General features: G+C 42.4%; 1 protein-coding gene across 1 annotated transcript; it reads left to right on the plus strand.

The window, feature by feature from the left end:
• Positions 1-6: 6 nt before the first annotated feature.
• Positions 7-13,188, plus strand: tbck (TBC1 domain containing kinase; the record flags this gene model as incomplete). Its single annotated transcript, XM_071517264.1, has 22 exons — positions 7-256; positions 783-995; positions 1,565-1,637; positions 2,054-2,168; positions 2,314-2,387; positions 3,173-3,314; positions 3,443-3,503; positions 3,592-3,653; positions 4,008-4,069; positions 4,493-4,641; positions 5,479-5,617; positions 5,704-5,803; positions 5,926-5,975; positions 6,106-6,235; positions 7,087-7,185; positions 7,263-7,325; positions 7,419-7,545; positions 7,813-7,863; positions 7,982-8,065; positions 9,025-9,110; positions 11,225-11,261; positions 13,027-13,188. Coding segments are annotated over exons 2-22 (2,059 nt in total), but the record flags the coding sequence as incomplete, so codon positions are not given.
• Between the last annotated feature and the right edge of the window lie 4,792 nt (positions 13,189-17,980).

The raw sequence follows: 17,980 nt of genomic DNA on the forward strand, positions 1-17,980 counted from the left end.
CACCAAAAAGAATTGTTCAGGAAAAGTTAAAATCAGAAGTTTATTCATTTGAGTCCCCGCAACCTGTTACAAAGCTTTTCGTAGAACCTCCTTGGTACACTGCTTAGTTTGTCGCACAAAAACAACGTCATTGGTCACGCTCACTCAGCTGTTCCGAGCACATCCCGGAGGCTGCAATAGCATTCATTTTGAAAATAATATCAAAATAACGTCAAGTTCAACCTGTCGACATGAGTATATACTCTTTTCACTAAGCGTGAGTAGACACTTTTTCTGAAGGTAGTGCATATAGCATTACAGGTTTCCGGTTTCAGGTTTCCGGTTTTTTCTGTTGATGCAGTATCACTGCAGACTCAAACTGTATCATTCTGTTTCCCAACGTTACTCCATACCCCTATGGTAACCCAACTTCCTCTTTCAACAACAGTAATCACACGTATGGCTTTATATACGTATCATTACAAAGACTGTTTAAGCTATTGCCTGCTCTAATATAGAAGAATTTCCGTTCCCAGTAATATTGCAGATACACTTACAAGCCTTAACTATGGCAGATGTTAACGCTAAAGCAGTCGAGTTTTTGGTTATTTTTATCCCTTGGCAAACATTGAACACCTTGTTTGTTTTTAGAATTGGACATATGCTGTTTGTATGATTTATTATTCCAACACTACCACCACCACCCCACACACATATACACAACCAGAATTGAAAACACATTATCAGACAACTTGTTTACTTCAGATTCATATTACATTGCTCACTCTGTTGTCCAAGAGCAGTGCTGTGAGCCAGAGGCAGGATGCGGCCCCTCAAGGACGCCCAGCTGGGGGCTTTCACCTTCTTCGCCTCAGCTCTCCCGCACGACGTCTGTGGGAGCAATGGCCTCCCCCTCACCCCCAACTCCATCAAAATCCTGGGACGCTTCCAGATCCTCAAGACCATCACTCACCCCAGACTTTGCCAGTATGTGGACATCTCCAGAGGGAAACACGGTACGGCTCTCTGTCTAGCTCTCATAAGGGGGTCCAGTATCACATCGTGTGTCAAATCCTCAATTCTCATAACTGTTTTGATATTCTGTGCTTGAGCATGTGTACTCTCACTAAGCTTATCAGGCAACTTGCCTGGCTTTTGCCTTTTACTTAAGGAATCACTCAACATTTTAGGGGACAACAATGTTTTATACAACAAGTGAGTGATTTTAGCCAAAGCACTTTTCTTTTCTCCATATACATCACTATTTATTGACTTCCTCAGCTGGTGACAGCTGTCTTATTTCATCCCGTTTCACCCTGTTGTTTTATTAGTTCATGGTCTGGCTTACATAAGCCTTTAAATCTTTGTAGTTACATATTAACTGCTAAATGGTCTCCTAAATGATCTAAACGTCTAAGTTATGTGAGCTGGCTATTTGCTGGCAAACTTCAAACTGAGTAAATAAAGCATTTATTTATATCATTGAGCTCATCTACCAATACAATAAATATCTAATATCCAATAAATGTTTACTACCTCATTTTCATATCTTTATCTTTCGTTTCCTCTTCCCACTCCTCTACAGAACGGCTGGTTGTTGTTGCTGAACACTATGAGAGCGGTTTAAGTGATTTCCAAAAACAGGGAAAAACAGCCAGGTGAGATTATCATCATAATCCCTCTTTAGAAATTTAGAAACAATAATGTGATGAACGCAATGTTTTGACTTGTTTGACTTCTTTGACTTGTTTTGACCTTGTCTTTTGGAACTGAAGTTACTGTGCAAACGCTGTATTATTGATATATAGTGGGAAACACTATGCATTGCCATCTGCTGGCTGACTTGCATAATAACAACACTGTTGGAGTTTTTTATACTTACATTATGTATTTACAGAGCAAACTAATAGCTTATACTTTAAGATGTTTTGGTGTTGGAAAATCTATATATCTTTACTTTGACCCATTCGCAACTTATCCAACAACTTCACTCCCAGAAGTGAGTAATGTAATGTGTGTGTGTGTGTGTGTGTGTGTGTGTGTGTGTGTGTGTGTGTGTGTGTGTGTGTGTTAGCCCAGAGAAGGTGCTGCAGATAGCCTATGAGGTCCTTGAAGGTCTAGACTTCATGAACAAGCATGGGATGGTGCACAGAGCCCTCGGCGCACACAACGTCCTCATGGACTGCAAGGTACTGCTGCCTCTTTTCATTAGCAGGTGGAGCTGCTTTATGTCTTTACTTTTTCTTGACTGGATGTCTATCCAATGAAAAAAAATGAAAGAATCAGCCAAATGCACTCTAAAATTGAATATATATATATTTTTTCTTTTTGTAGGGGAATGTCAAGCTGGCAAAGTTTGGCCTCTATCACATGACTGATCATGGGGCTGATGTGGATTTTCCCATTGGGTAAGTCATTTTCTCCTCATTCATCACAGAGAAATGTCCATCAATGCTCCTCTGGAACTCTTCAGCTGCTGGGTCAAAGATTCACTTGTATCTGTTTGCTGTTAGTCAAATCTTTGATAAAATAGGCGACTGACGATAAGATTGATGCATAATGGTCCATCCTGTTTCATAGAAACCAGGTTAGGGGTATCAAAGTAGCTTCCTGGTTGAAGTACTGTAACAGATCGCGGGACTTTTATCCTAATCCAAAGGCCTTTGTGCTCTGCGAAGTCTCCCTGTGTAATATCCTTTTGCAGATTGAAAAGAGGATCGGTGGCGTGTGCGAGCATGTGTGTGCGTGCTGCATGCGCATATTCATGCTTTTTAATAAAACATCTGGCTGGAAAATTTAATAAACGCATCTGTCAAACTCTTATGCAGATTGCTGATAAGAACCATTGTGCCCTGCATACATCACTTCATGACAGAAATGTGAACAATACCAACATTAAGATAGAGTAATTGTGTAGTCTGCTGAATGTCATATATCAATTCCTCCCGTGGGACATAATATGGAGAGGAGATGTCAGAAACTCAGTAAAGCTTGCTTACTGATGGATGGAAAACTACAAAATGAATTTTCTGTTGTTAGGATCTGTAGCTACAGTGCACTACGCTGAGCCTTTCATTCACTTTCACACCATGGGGCTCGGTTTAATTAAATGGAGAGCACTGGGTATCCTAATAAATGTCTTATAGAGGCTGGCTACATAATGTGCCACTCTGCTGTGCGATTGTGACCACAGGTACCCATCATACCTTGCTCCTGAGGTGATCGCCCAAGGCTCCTTCCACCCCAGCGACCCGTCCCACGATGAAGCTCCTCTGCCCTCAGGGCCCAAGACTGATGTCTGGTCTCTTGGGGTTCTGCTGTTTGAAATGTGTGCTGTAAGAAATCCTTTAAAAATATTTGACATTTTAGATGATGTTTTTGAGGCTGGTGCGGTTTTGCTTGAATTTGTGTTTAAGGATTCATTTCCACCTTTAAATCTAATGCTGTGAAGCTGTTCTTACAGGGCAGACGATTGCTGCAGAATATTGATATAAGTGAGCGACTGAAATTCATCCTAACCTTGGGTAAGTGGAAAGGTTGTAATTACCTTAAGTGCTGAACATTGTGCTCTTTATTTCAATTAGGCTCATTCTGTGATTTGGTCATTCTCAGGTTGCATGGATGACATTGTCACTGTCCTTGCGGAGGAGCATGGCTGCCTGGATGCCATCAAGGTAGACTTGACATCGTGAAATTCACGTTATGATTGTATTCAGATGTGATTACATTTGGCCCAGTAGTTGGGTTTCCCTAAAAGCTAAAGGGTCTGTTATTTGTCAGCATTTTCTGCATCATTTACCAATCTCAGGAAATGATCATAAGCAGAAATTCAACATTGTCCAGTAAGTTAGGATTACACAGACTTATGTTGTTCTTTAGTGTTTGTTTAAATGGTTTCATTCGCAGTCCACATGTAGTAGGACTAGCAATTCTGTGTAAACATTTGTTTGATCTTTTTCACTTCACTTCTGTGGGATTTTTGAAAGCCCAGTGTGCGTAACTAATAAAATCGTCCCTGTGCTTTACAGGAGCTGCCTGAGAATGTTCTAGCGTTATTACGGAAATGCTTGACCTTTCTTCCATCCAAAAGGTAAATACAGTCTCGGTTGGAAATCATATCCTGTTGGAGGACATTTGCTATTTACTTTCCAAGACACTTTGGTCACGCACATATACTAGAAGAAGGTCATGAAATATTCGCAGCATGTATGGAAAACAAGATTCCAGCATGCTGAAGCCAACTGGTAATATGATACCAAAATAAACAGACGCTGGACACTGAAAGAAAAGATATTCTTTGTTGTTGGTAAAAAATAAAAGTTTGACTTCACTAAAGCTTACATTTTCAGAATACACAGCTTTTAAAGACTTCAGTTAAAGGTCTCTGTGTTTGTGATTGTGTTTGATTAGATATTGTGTTAGAGTGCAAATAGGGCAAATCAGACTAGTGATGAAAATGAGTGGGATGTGATTACTGATTCTGTTAGATGACTGTGTCTGTGTCTCCCTGCAGGCCGACCCCTGCAGAGCTGCTGGGGGACCCGGTGTTTAGTGGGGTCTCCTGCCTCTACACTCCCTTCCAGAAGCCTGTTAGCCTCTTCTCCTCTTCGCTGCGCTGTGCGCATCTGGAGCTCCCAGAGGACATCAGTGACCTTTGCAAAGGTCTGCCGCATCTACACACACACACACACACACTGGTCAAACCTGCCTCCCGTTGACACTTCCTCCACTTGATGTGACTTCACAAATACAAATTCTTAATGCTGAATTAATAACCTGAAATTAACTTCAATTAAGCGTGCCCGCATCAATACTGATTGTTTCCAGAGATCTATTTATCATCTCCTGTTAGAATCTGTTGTAACATATAAGAAGTTTGAATCAGTGACATTTGTTGTCTCTAATCCAGTGGATCATCTTTTCCATTAACTTGAAGGTACATGTATCCTGCTCTGTGTGCCTCTTTTTCTCTGTGCTGCATAGAGATACCAGACACCTAGACTGAAAAATAATTACTCTGAATTCCAGAACATATCAGATCCTGTTTTCTGCAGCCTTATTTGTATTAGTGTACATTTGCTACTATCTCCTCTTGCCAGAAATGACAGATGTTATAGCTTGTCCCGACCTAAAATCTGTGAAACATATGTCAAGCCCACTCGAGAATAAATAGGAATAAATAGAATATAGGCCCCAGGGAAATCTTCTGTGGATCCAGGTAAATTTTCCACTTCAGGGAGATTATTATTGGATTAAAGTGACACACAATCACACAATCTTGTATTCAAGTTCAAACAAAAATTCAGTCTCCTCTTCATTTGTAATGAAATAGCTCCAGGCTGTACATCTTGATGACAGCACAAATTAGACGTATTCTTCTGTGCTTTCTAGCTTTGGAAGAGATTTGTTCACATTTACAACATTTGTTTAACTGTCCTAGGCCAGATGAATTGCATATGCGACTTTTGGAAGTGGTATTTTTTGTGTGTGTGCTGGTAGATGACGATGAAGACTACCTGTCGGAGCGGGCCATAGACGAGGTTTACCATCTGTGGTGTCTGGCAGGCGGAGACCTGGAGAAGGAGCTGACCAACAAGGAGATCATCCAGTCCAAACCTCCAGTCTGCACACTACCCAAGTACATCACACACACACCCATGCACACACACACTATAAACTAGATAATATTCAGACTTGGTAACATGTCTCCTATCTCTTCTATAGTTTTCTCCTGGAGGATGGGGAGTCATTTGGTCAGGGCCGGGATCGGAGTTTCTTGCTGGATGACACTACAGTGACGCTGTCTCTCTGCCAGCTCAGAAATGTAAGACAAGAGACAATTAAACAGTCATGCACAACACAGTCTCACAGAACACTTTGCCTGTATTCTTTTCTTCAAATGCTTGAGTGTTAATTTATGAAAATAACTGCTCTCTGCCTTTTCAGAGGCTGAAGGATGTGGCAGGAGAAGCCTATTACCCTCTGCTGGAGGACGAGTAAGGAATCTATCTATCTTACGCCTGCTGCTGTCCTCCTCTCCTCCCCCTGTCGCTATTTTTCACGTCACCTCGTCATTTATTTGGGCCTGAGTAAAGTCGTATTCTCTTCGCCTCTCCTTCCACTCAGGCAGTCGAGTCTGCCCCAGTCCAACAGCAGCAATGAGCTGTCGGCCACCGTCACGCTGCCACTCATCATCCGCGAGAGGGACACAGAGTACCAACTCATCCGGATCATCCTCTTTGACAGGCTCCTCAAGGTCTGGGCTCCATCCAAATGAACACACACGCACACACTCATGCACACACATTAATACACACACAAAAGGATACTCATTCGCAGAGCACAAGGCGCGCACCAAACACGCAAACATGAGCACACTCTCCTCTGTCCTGGCAGGTTCAAGAACTCTGTTTTCCAATTAAAGACAAAGTGCCTGAAAGTGTCAGAGCCCGCTGATTGTTTCAACTCTGAACTTATTCTCTGTCTGTGTCCCTCAACTAAAGTAACTCTAGTAATTACAGGTCTGAAAAAAATTAAGAGACCAAAATGTAATTTGATATTCTTTTATGAACTAATGGCCACATTTGATTGTAATTTCAAACAAAAATAATCTCATTCAGAACATTTGTTTGCAGAAAAATGATAACTGTTCACCACTTATCATTTTCTGCCAAGAATAAAAAATACAAAAAAAAATACACAATCTCATCATACTGTACATTGAATAATGTAAACTAAACAAGTTCATATCGGTAAGTAAATCCTAAAAATAACAATGTCTTCACTTAGGAATGGTTCAACAGTCAATATTTGTTGGAGTAACCCCGATGCTTTATCCCAGCTTTCATTCGTCTTGGCATGCTCTCCGCCAGCCTCTCACATTCTTTCTGGCCGACTCTCTCCCACTTCTAGTGCAAGAATTCAAACAACCGGGAATAGCTGGGGTGCCTCGAAGAGAGGTTTGGGAACCACTGCCATAGAAAAATTCAGATTTTCAAAAAATATGGGGTGGTCTCTTAATGTTTTCCAGAGCTGTATTTTAATGAGTTATAGCTGTATTAAATCTGGACGACATACTACTGCAGCTGTTTGACTTTTGGTCCTCAGGCCTATCCTTACAAGAAGAACCTGGTGTGGAAAGAGGCCAGAGTGGACATCCCCCCTCTCATTCGCGGACTGGCCTGGGCTGCACTGCTCGGCGTTGAGGTAAGAGAGAAACTGGGACTAGCAAAGGTGCTGTTTGCGCATTGTTCATGTGAACATTATCTCTTCTTTTTGCCTAGGGAGACATTCAAGCCAAGTACGACAGCATAGACAAGGACACTCCTATACCAACGGACAGACAGGTACCTAATCTCTTCGATGTAATGTTTAAAACTACATGGTAGTGTATGGAGTCAGTTCATAGCGTTAACATGTTGCTCATTGCATGTTACCAGATTGAGGTGGACATCCCGCGCTGCCACCAGTACGATGAGCTGCTGTCGTCTCCTCAGGGCCACATCAAGTTCAGACGTGTGCTGAAAGCCTGGGTGGTCTCCCATCCTGACTTGGTCTATTGGCAGGGTCAGTCTCACTCACTCGCTTGCTCTCTCGCTCGCTCGCTTTGTTTCTCCCTCTTTCTCTTTCTTCTGTCTCTCTTTATGTCTCGTCTTTGTTTTTTCTCTCTCCTCTGTCTCACTCTACTCCTTAGGATGATGTACTATACATGACTGGACGCTAGATGGCGGTCATGTCATACCTTTTAAACTCCCACCCTTGTATTGAGATAAAATGATGTGACCCTATAGTAAATTCAGTATATTATTGACTGTTTTGAGTTCTTCCTTTCAGGTTTGGATTCACTTTGTGCCCCATTCCTTTACTTGAATTTCAACAATGAAGGTAAGGCATTTCCATCTGAAAGAGTGAATTCTGAAATACCATGCTACTGTCACTGCTAACATACTTTTTCCTTGTTTCTTTTTGTCTTCCTTCCCTCCTTATGCCATCCTCTTCACAGCATTGGCATATGCCTGCATGTCTGCCTTCATCCCCAAATACCTGTACAACTTTTTCCTGAAGGACAACTCTCATGTCATCCAAGGTGAGTGTTATTAGACACAGCACATGATGTCTAACTGCTCACTACACTAACCAGAAAAATGCACTCTGCTGCTGCTGTGTTATGCACCACTAAAGCTTTATTTTGCTTACACGTGTTTTATTTCTCCTGTACGGAATGTCAATTACACACTTCACTACATTCTCATATCATACATGATGCCACTATAGCTATACAGTGTTGTCTGTGAGTTGAGCTAATGTAGTTAACTGCCATTGCAAGTTAAGCAATCAGTATTAAACATGGTCAGCTTTTGGCAAAGTTCAAAAACAAATTAACATCCACTAGCAAAGAGCAACAGGCTGTCAGCTCAATGTTGATTAAATTTTGGCTCCGTATTGTTCCTGAGCTGTGAAACCTAATTTCAATCTGTCTTAATGGAGTTTGCAGCTGAGCCACATCATTTAGAGATAGGGAAACAAATGAAACTGCAAAAGCCCGCAGAGAAATGTCAGAAGCGATTTCTACTTGAGTGATAAACTGCGACACCGTACACCTCTTGAACTCTATGGGGAATGTGGCTATTATCATTTCTTTCCACTGCTAGATGCCCCCGAGAGCTGGCTAATGTTTATCTGTCTGGTCAGAGTTCTTCTGTTGACTTATGTTGGAATACAGACTGAGGAATGGCTGTAGCACAGTTTCACTTTGTCTGACTTTCCATTTGACATAGTTGTAAAGATGTTACTTTCCCAGCTCAGTGAATCAGCAGTCTACTTGCAATGTTATGGGTTTCTGTCTGGTTCATGACCTATGCTTTAAGTTTCATTTAAAGTCATAATCCCTTCACTTTTTTAGCATATTCCCGTACTTTTATTGTTTTGGGGAAGAAAATGGCACACAAAAAGTGTCTTAAGACTATCAAATCTCAGCATATAAATTTACTACTAACGGGTTTCCAGGTAAATTTATGCATGAATCCCTCTCCCTTTTTTTGCCAGAGTACTTGACTGTCTTCTCCCAAATGATTGCCTTCCATGACCCAGAGCTAAGCAACCATCTAAATGAGATTGGCTTCATCCCGGACGTAAGTAACCAAGAGCGCCAGCGTCCTGACAGACTGACAATAGACAGCAGGGGAGGACATATTAGGATAACAGCATTTTTCTCCTTTTGCAAGTTTACCCGTGATGGAAAGTCAAAGCTAGTAAGAGATGACTCTGGACTCTGGCTCAGCGCCAGGGGCAAAGCAAATGACGATCCGTGGATCACCATGTATAGCTCTCGTTGTCATTGAGATTTTTTGTTCCCCATCCTCCTCTCCAGAATTTTGAGCCAGGGCCAAGTTCTCCCTATAGTCCACTGCTGATGATTTATACAGCGTCTAATGTCTGCTAGGCAGCCTTAATGATTGTCCTCCACCGGGCTTGCCTTATTTCTCTTACTCCGTACCACCTCTTCCCGCCCTTCCCTTCCCTCTCTACATCTCTGATCAGACAATGGCAAGGTTAAAGCCTCCACTGTCTCTCTAGGGTGTGAGTTAGCGGGCTGATGAATGTGTGTCACCTCGGTGGACCAGCCTCTGGGACATTATCTACCCGAGAGTGTGGTCTTTATCACGGAGGAGTCAGGGATTTAAACCTCTTCCTTTCAGACACAGCTGGAGTTTCTGATGATGCAGCCCCCCTTTTGTAAATCCGTACAACTGAGGCACCAAACTGCGCTTGTTGGTTGTCTGTCATGTTTAAAAGTGTGTGGGAAGAAAGAAAGTTAGAGGAGATACTTAGGCCTTCTTGTCAGATGTTCTATTTGCATGAACATTACCTGTAGGCGTTGTTAAAATGTTTCTGCCTATATCTGCAGTGTGATTTCTTTTTTTTTTAAACTAAGCATTACCTTGAACAGATGTCTTATTGTGATTCTTTGATGAAATTGTTCCTCTGTTGTTCAGCGGAGGCTCTTCAAAGAAAAGCGTGTTGTTATGATGTTTACTTGACACTTTTATACCAGCGTTAACTTGCCTTTCAAAGGGGACTGTATATGCCTGTTTTCATTGTTAGGCTGGGATGATATTGGAACAAGCTTTGTTGATACAGCTTTCATGTTTGATGTCAATCCAGCAATTAGACTTTACAAACGGTAAATATTTCCTTTATGAAGTTCAGAGGACGCTGAATTGTTGTTTTACTGAAGTGGTAAATCCCTCGGCCTGAAAAGACTGAATGTCACACTAAGGCACTACAGTACAAACTGGATTTGATTTCCCATATATGCATACAAAAACATAGCTAATGCAATACAGACAAATCTTGTTCAAATAAACACAAACCATGAGTAATCTTTTCATATTTTCTGGTGTGCAAGGGTTCTGCTTTGGTAATGAGTTAAGCCATAGGCAGCGAGTCAGGTTGCACGTAGCCTGTGGTTTAATTCAGGCCATTTTCAATTTGGCCACATCTCCTCTCCTGGGTCTGCCATTTACACCTGCACTAATCCAATCTGGCTGGACCCGCGCTCCTACTGCAGACTTGTTCAAATTGAGGCTGAGGCTTGGAGTGCAGTGGCTCTCCCCTGCTCATCACTCCTGGGCACAGAAGAGGTCCGCTGAACGCTCACCAGCTCCCCCGCGATTAGCTACCAATTAACTAGCCGAAATAAGCTCCACACCCTGCTCCACTCCCTCGCTGCTGAATATGAGAGAGCCCCAGTGAGACTGGCCAGCGAATGGCAGGTGTTAGAACAGGTGGTTAATGGTGGAGAGTGTGTGTCTGTGCGAGTGTGTGTGTGTGTGTGTGTTTTTGTGAGTCTGTGTTGGCACGCTTTAATTTCAATTTCATGCATTTCCTCCCCGGGGAGTATGGAATGGAGAGAGTGAAAGAGGGAGGTTGGAGGAAAAGGAAGGAGGGATGAAGTGATTGGTGTAATGAGATTTCATTGTTAGCTTTCTCCCCGCTGACTAATAACCAAACTCAGCAGTTTGCTCTTTATTGCCGTTTCTCTTCCTCAGAGGCTATAGAAACTTGTAGCCATCAAAGTGTGCTCCTGTGCTCAGAGACAGGCCTCGAGAGTGAGAAAGTAATTCATTTCTGAGCCCTTAACAATTTTGTTTTTATCTCAACTCGACATTTGATACCAACATATGTAGCAATATAACATTATCACATACTTATTTCTCATTTCCCTTTTCCTCCCCCCACGCAGCTTTATGCTATCCCCTGGTTCCTGACTATGTTTACACGTAAGTAGCTATTCTTTGTATGCATGATGTGGATATGATGTGGCACTGAGCATAATCCACAAATCTCAAAGGGTATATTGAGTCAGCTTCAATTAGAGAATCATAACAGAGGAGGCTGAAAAGGTCAGTGGCTCCAGTATGGACAAAGAGCCTTTTTTTTTTTTTGCGACCTTTATTCCGGCTGCTAATTAATTCTTGTCCTGAAGGGGAAGGACTCAACCACGCTACTTCAGATTTTCACCTGCACATGTATTCACATATGCATATGTTTTCTAGTCGTTTTGAGTGAATTTAAAAATACCAAGTTTAAATATAGTTGTTGATTCCAATTAACTTCTCAAGTGAGTCCCTTCAGCTACTGTGCTGTATCAGCTGTATAGGGTTTTTATTTTGCCTGGTTATCAGTATGCAGTTTGACAGTTGGTGGCAGCATTACGCTTTAACCTTCCCACAGAGCACAGTTGGTGCTCTGACATATGAGGATATTAACAGGGGCCATGGATCAGTGTTACAAATATATTAAATTATATGCAATTATAAGTTGTTCCTTCCTCTGAGAGTTTAGTCTCACAGCCCCATCGTGTAGCACAACTGTTTGAATAACCTTTTACTGTCTTAATATAACATTCATGAAGATGCATGAGAACTGTTGCAAGTCTGCAGACTCCTAAAAACCAGAAAGATAACCTATCATTTACATTAATTGTAGCCAAATTGATCAGTGCACATTCCATTCATTGATTTATCTAGAAGCCTGGGTTTTGTAGTGGGATATTTGCCATTCTTCAGTTACACACACCCACACACATACACACATACACACACACACACACCACACACACACACACACACACACACACACACACACACTACTCCTGGGGTGGAGAGTGTGAGGTGTGACCCTTTTACCCCCTATCCTCCCCCTGAGGCAGTGTGTGAGTCCAGCATTCAGGAGGTGTGCCCCTCTGACTGCTAATGTCCCCAATCCAATATGAGATAGGGTTGGAGGGTCATCTTCCATTCACACACACGCAGACACAGGCACAGGCGCACATTCACACACGCACACACAAACACACTGCCTGTCACTCACATGCACCAGTCGGCTGCTGACTGCTAATGTGTTGAAGACCCCCCCACCCCCACCCCTCTTTCTCTCAGTCTCACCACAGTCACACTCTGCCCACACAGGTCTACTGCCTAGCATCCACCTCAACACAACCTGGGATAACATAAACAGGTGGATAATAGATTTCATGCATAAATCTCAACTGGGAGGAAACATTACATTTAGAATACTTAAAATATACGATTGAAATAATAACTGGGAAGTTGAAGTGGGAAACATCATAGAGGATGTGGTTTTATTTGGCTTGAAATAACCTGTGCAGTGCATTAGGTTCTCTGATCCAAAGATCCTCAGCCCCCTGATGTTCCTCCTATGTCTTTTTTCCATAACAACACCCACCCAAAAAACACTTTCCCAGCTGCGTCCCCCACCTCAAATATCCCTGCAGGCTATCTTGCCAATGCACAGTTCTGCTCAGTGAGCTCCCCATTTTAAAGACATAGAGCCATGTTAAGTAAATGTGCTATGCACATGCAAATCATGCTCATTATATGCAAACTGGCTCCCCGTTCCTCACTGTGTGCATGTTGTGTGCCATTGTCCCACATGTCAGATCCTATTGTGTATTCCTCCACGGATTCAGTGATTTTGCAAAATCTTCTCTTTGTTGTGTTTATTTCTGTACCCGCCATACAGATGTGTTTCCACTGCACAAGATCTTCCACCTGTGGGACACGCTGCTGCTGGGTAACTCCTCTTTCCCCTTTTGTATCGGCGTGGCCATCCTGCAGCAGCTGAGGGACCGTCTCTTGGCTAATGGCTTCAACGAGTGCATCCTACTCTTCTCTGACCTGCCAGGTGAGAACAGGAGCTGCTACTTACATCCTTTGCAAATACGGTCTCTTCGCTTTATCCCTCTTTCCAGGCATAGCTCATATTTATTTACTTGGCTGGCCATACCCCAGGAAGGCAATAAATGATACTCAATAATAGAATCCTGCCTGACAGCATTTATTCTTGTTTATTTTCTGCATGCGTTAAGCCCTTATATCTCTACTATACTTGCTTCGGTAAGTGTTGACATACCGCCTTCCCTGCGCCTGAATGGAGAGCTGTCCACCTGTATCAGCGACTGCCCTCGGTTTGTATGAAAACTGTGTTTTGGTCTTCCGAGGGCTAATGTATGCTGATACGTCTGAGTTAATGATATCCCCAAAGAAAACGTCTCTAACTCCTACATAGATATGCTACATGCCACGCTGTGCTCTGCATCTGTCGAGCAGTCAGAGGAAGATTGTTTGGAATGGAGCAACCACTGAGCCCTGGAAATCTGCCTGCTGCTGAAATCCCACCCCCAATATCCTTGATTTGCCAGCATTTCCATCACTTATCATCCATACTTAGGCCTAATTCTACCCTTAGTCTATATAGATTGTGCAGACACTCTGAGGTGTTACTATTTCAGTTCCCCAACAGCGATGGATGCTGATGCCGTTGGATTCTTCGCTATTATCAGACAGGATTTAGAGTGACCAAGAAGCACTATTCTGCGTACCGTGAGCCACAATGGCAGCATTGCTCATGCCAGGAGTAGAGACAGACACAAAAAAGAAAGCTAATGGTTGCCATGGGAATGGTAGTCTAGCACATTGGTTCTCAACGTGGGGTCCGGGGACCACCATGGGTCCTTGAGGGAGTTCCAGGGGGTCCCTAGCAAATTCAAATAAATTTCACCATTATTTCATCTACAAGAAGTTAACACAATTAGAGAATGTAGAAGAATGAATGTTTTGATCATAGTTTCTCTGTTATCTCTCTACCTACAATACAGATAGTCATGGAATTCTGGACAAAATCATATTAACAATAAAAATATTTTCAGATTTGGGTCCGAGAGACAAAATCTCATCAAATGGGGGTCCGTGGCCCTAATGTGGACTAAATTAGGGGTCCTTGATATGAAAAAGATTGAGAATGACTGGTCTAGCAGACTGCCGGAAGCAAGTACCTGCTTTGCTCATACTGGAATACCATGAGAGATTTGTATGAAAACCTGTCCTAACACAGGGTGAAAGTGCAGTGGTAGGAAGTGGCACTGGCAGAAAAGAAATGACCAGGAAGGAACAGCTCTAATCCAGCCTGTTGGATCTGACGTTTTAGAGATAAAAGATGTAATACACCGACATCTATTTTGCTTATTTTTCTTATTTATTACAAGCGACTAAGCAGGACTTGAATTACAGTTCTGTTAGCCTCTCATTACACCACGTAAGTGACACGTCACTGTGATACAAAAGCGAGATGCTGGCGGGGGGAATGGCAAATACTGAAGTGTAGTCTTTTAACTCAGCAGTATGGTCGTTCATCCCTGTAGGTTTCAGTGCATTACCAGCAAGAGGAGCATTCTTATCAAGAAAGAAACTCTGTGGTTTTGTCCAAATCTTAAGACCCTGATGGAATTGCATTAGCTTTGGGCTATTGGTTGGGGGTGTTTGATGACTGGTATTGACAAGCTAACTCCAAGTCTAGAGGTTTTCTAAATGTGGTGTCTGTGCAAACATAGACACATTGCCCTGGGGGGCTTTGCTGTTTCTGTCTACTGTATATGCCACACAGAGTGAAGTTCTCCTAACAGTCTTTCTTAATACATGCCCACTTTACTGCTCCCGTTCCCACTCACAAACCGATTACTTCAGCAAAGTATTGGTGACACAAAATCCGAGAGCGGCATTCATAATGTATGTCTTCAAAATGTACCTCTTGCCTGGGGGATAGCTCAATCAGTTTCCTTTAAAACTCCATTTCCAAATGCTGCTTAGCCCTCCTTTTTCTAGCTGAAAGGCAGAATGACATTGGGGTTTAAAAAGCGCCACAGAGACAGGGATGATTTCTCCAAAAGGGAGTGCTAGGGCACTCTATAAACTAAGGCCAGCACATCTGCCTCAGTTCAGTCTTGCCATCCTTCACTTTGTTTTACTGACCTAGTCTAACAGATTCATGTGATTGAGGCGGAGGGGAAAAGGAGAGCCAGTTCTCCTTATAAAGCTAAAATATGTTGGCCTAGAGCTGTAGTCAACTTCTTTGGCAAGATTCCCTGAGACTGGCTGCCACTGCCAGCTCCTCTCTGTATATTACTGCCAGTCTCATTATCGGAGCTTGTGTATACCTGGCTAGTTACAGTGTAGGATCTGGCTCTCACTCTGAACTATAATAGGAATGGATTCTATGCTATAGAGCACCTCAAAAAGGACTTATTTACTTAAGCTTCCAGCCATCCTCTGGTCCACTTCCATATTCAAGATTCATTTTTTATAGAGGTTGTTACAGACAAAATACTACTGAATGCAATACAATACAACACCATACAGTACAATATTTAGCACCCCTGATAAATGACAATAGAGGACACTATGGTCTTAGTCTTGGTACTATACATTTCACTCAATCACTGAGCTTATAGGCCTGCAATGAGTAGAGTTTTGGTGTTTCCCTTAGTTACAGTTGAATGGCAAATTCTCTGAATGGGACATTGAATGTACATGTGTTTGTACATTTACTTATAGTGCATTGGACTTTAAAAGTCAGTATAGGTTTGGCCGTGTTCAGCCAGTGCGGAAGTTATGTAATTTATCAGTAGAGCCTGTTAGGGTTGCCTGCGTTGGAAGCAAGGTTTTGCAGGTCAGTCTGTGGATGCCCACATTCATATTCATGGTTTTATACACACACACACACACACACACACACACACACACACACACACACACACACACACACCTACACACACACACCTACACACACACACACACACACACACACACACACACATTCACACATACAAAGACTGTCAGTTATGGTAGATATCCAGTTGATTTGTGGCCTGCACCTGCTCCTCTCCACTTCCAGGCATGCAGAATGGATATGCTCATGCAACTGAGGCTTACATTTATTTGTTTCAGTGCAGACACCACATGCTTCACATGCTTGTAATTACAGGAACCTCATGTGAGCAGGAAAACCCACAACCTGACGCTGGCTGCACATTATAGAGCAGGGAACATAAAGACTTATCTAGCTTATCTAGCTAGCTACCAGACACACATGGGAAGAGGACTCAAAAGAGTGTGTTTATGACAAATATGTTTTTTCACAACAAGCTGATTTTAATGTGCATGTTTTCATCATCTGCCAAATTCCCCTAAGAAATAATGTAATATTTTATTCAGCAAATGTGCTGCTCTCCTTTCCCCTGGGCAAAAGTGAGCTCTGCATTTATTTTCACCTAGCAGCCAGTTATCGTTATAAACTAGACTCTGTCATGCGTTTGCATCACCAATAAAACCTGCTCCTATAGGTACACATCGATTTCCAATTTATGTCGTTCCTGGCAGACATTCTTGTCTGTTGTAGCCTGTGCATGATGCACAGCCAGACTATACTGAGTGGTGATAGCTGTGTTGGTGGTAGAAAAGTAAGGCAAAACATAGTGAGTTAACCCTGCATTATACTGCATAGTGACTTAATCTAAGGTTAGTGTTGACCACAGACACCAGTATATTTACGTTAATTCTATCTTCAAAGGATGAATGGACTTTGGATAAGCAGGTTTGACACTCAGTTGTACAAAAACGTCGGTTCTCTTTCTATTCCTGTCTGCAAATGGTGGAATAAAAGTTAATGGTCAAGATAAAGTTACAAGACAGGGGCTCTTAAATGATTCAGACACACTCTTCTCGTTCCCTCCTTCTGACAGTAAATGGGGCCAGTGACAATAATTCTCATTGACAAGCCTATTACATATAACACCAGGGAGTCTATAGTTGCCAATCTCCCAAGGAAGAGGAGGGGAACAGGTCTAGATATAGGGGGCGTGATGGAGATTACTTAGGCTTGTGCATCTATTGGTTCCCCGAACAATGCCTCTCAATGTGTGTCATATTTGTTATCATTCTGGACAGTACAAGTACACAAGATCATAACTAAACTTGGTTAAATTATTTTAGCTAAACTGTAAACTGCTCTTACAAAAAGTAACTATAGTAATCCTGTGACAATTTTTAGAAGGATAGTATACAATCTCAGCAGAATTCCCCATGTTCGGTTCCCCATAAAAACATCATGACGATATAATATTGTTAAATTCATTTTGATAAAGTTTAGTGAGTGATATCACATTCAGTATATCACAGTCTGTAATAAAATTACATGTGAAACAGGTAAGACCTGTGCCGCAACATTTTGCCTTGGAGCCAGCAATACATCTTAACCTGCCATTTGTTCGCAATTTATCTCAATTTTGTGATTCCCATTTGCTCACTCTTGTAGCCTTAGGTAATCTATAACTTTCCCTTGTTTGGAGACTCCACTGATTCACAATGGACCAGAGAGGCTGTCTGGCTGACAGGAGCAGTGTGTTTACTGATGATGCAGCGGCATTTGCCTTCACGGGACATTAGCATCCGTCTCAATGAGCAGAGCTTGGTACAGAACTGATGAGCTCTAGTTATAGACATTTAGTTCTGAGAAAAACAACCATGAGCTGCTGAAACTGCTCAGGGCAACGCTGCACACAGGAGCACCAGCAGAAGGAGAAGCAGAGTATTGATGTGGAGGGTTTAGTGCTGTGAGTGCGTGGCTCTGTAACCCGCTGTAT

The sequence above is a fragment of the Centroberyx affinis genome, unplaced genomic scaffold, assembly GCF_046629955.1.
Source record: "Centroberyx affinis isolate AG114_WGS23_722 - 3 ecotype Tasmania unplaced genomic scaffold, CSIRO-AGI_Caff_v1 ptg000483l_1, whole genome shotgun sequence".
Lineage (NCBI taxonomy): Eukaryota > Metazoa > Chordata > Actinopteri > Beryciformes > Berycidae > Centroberyx > Centroberyx affinis.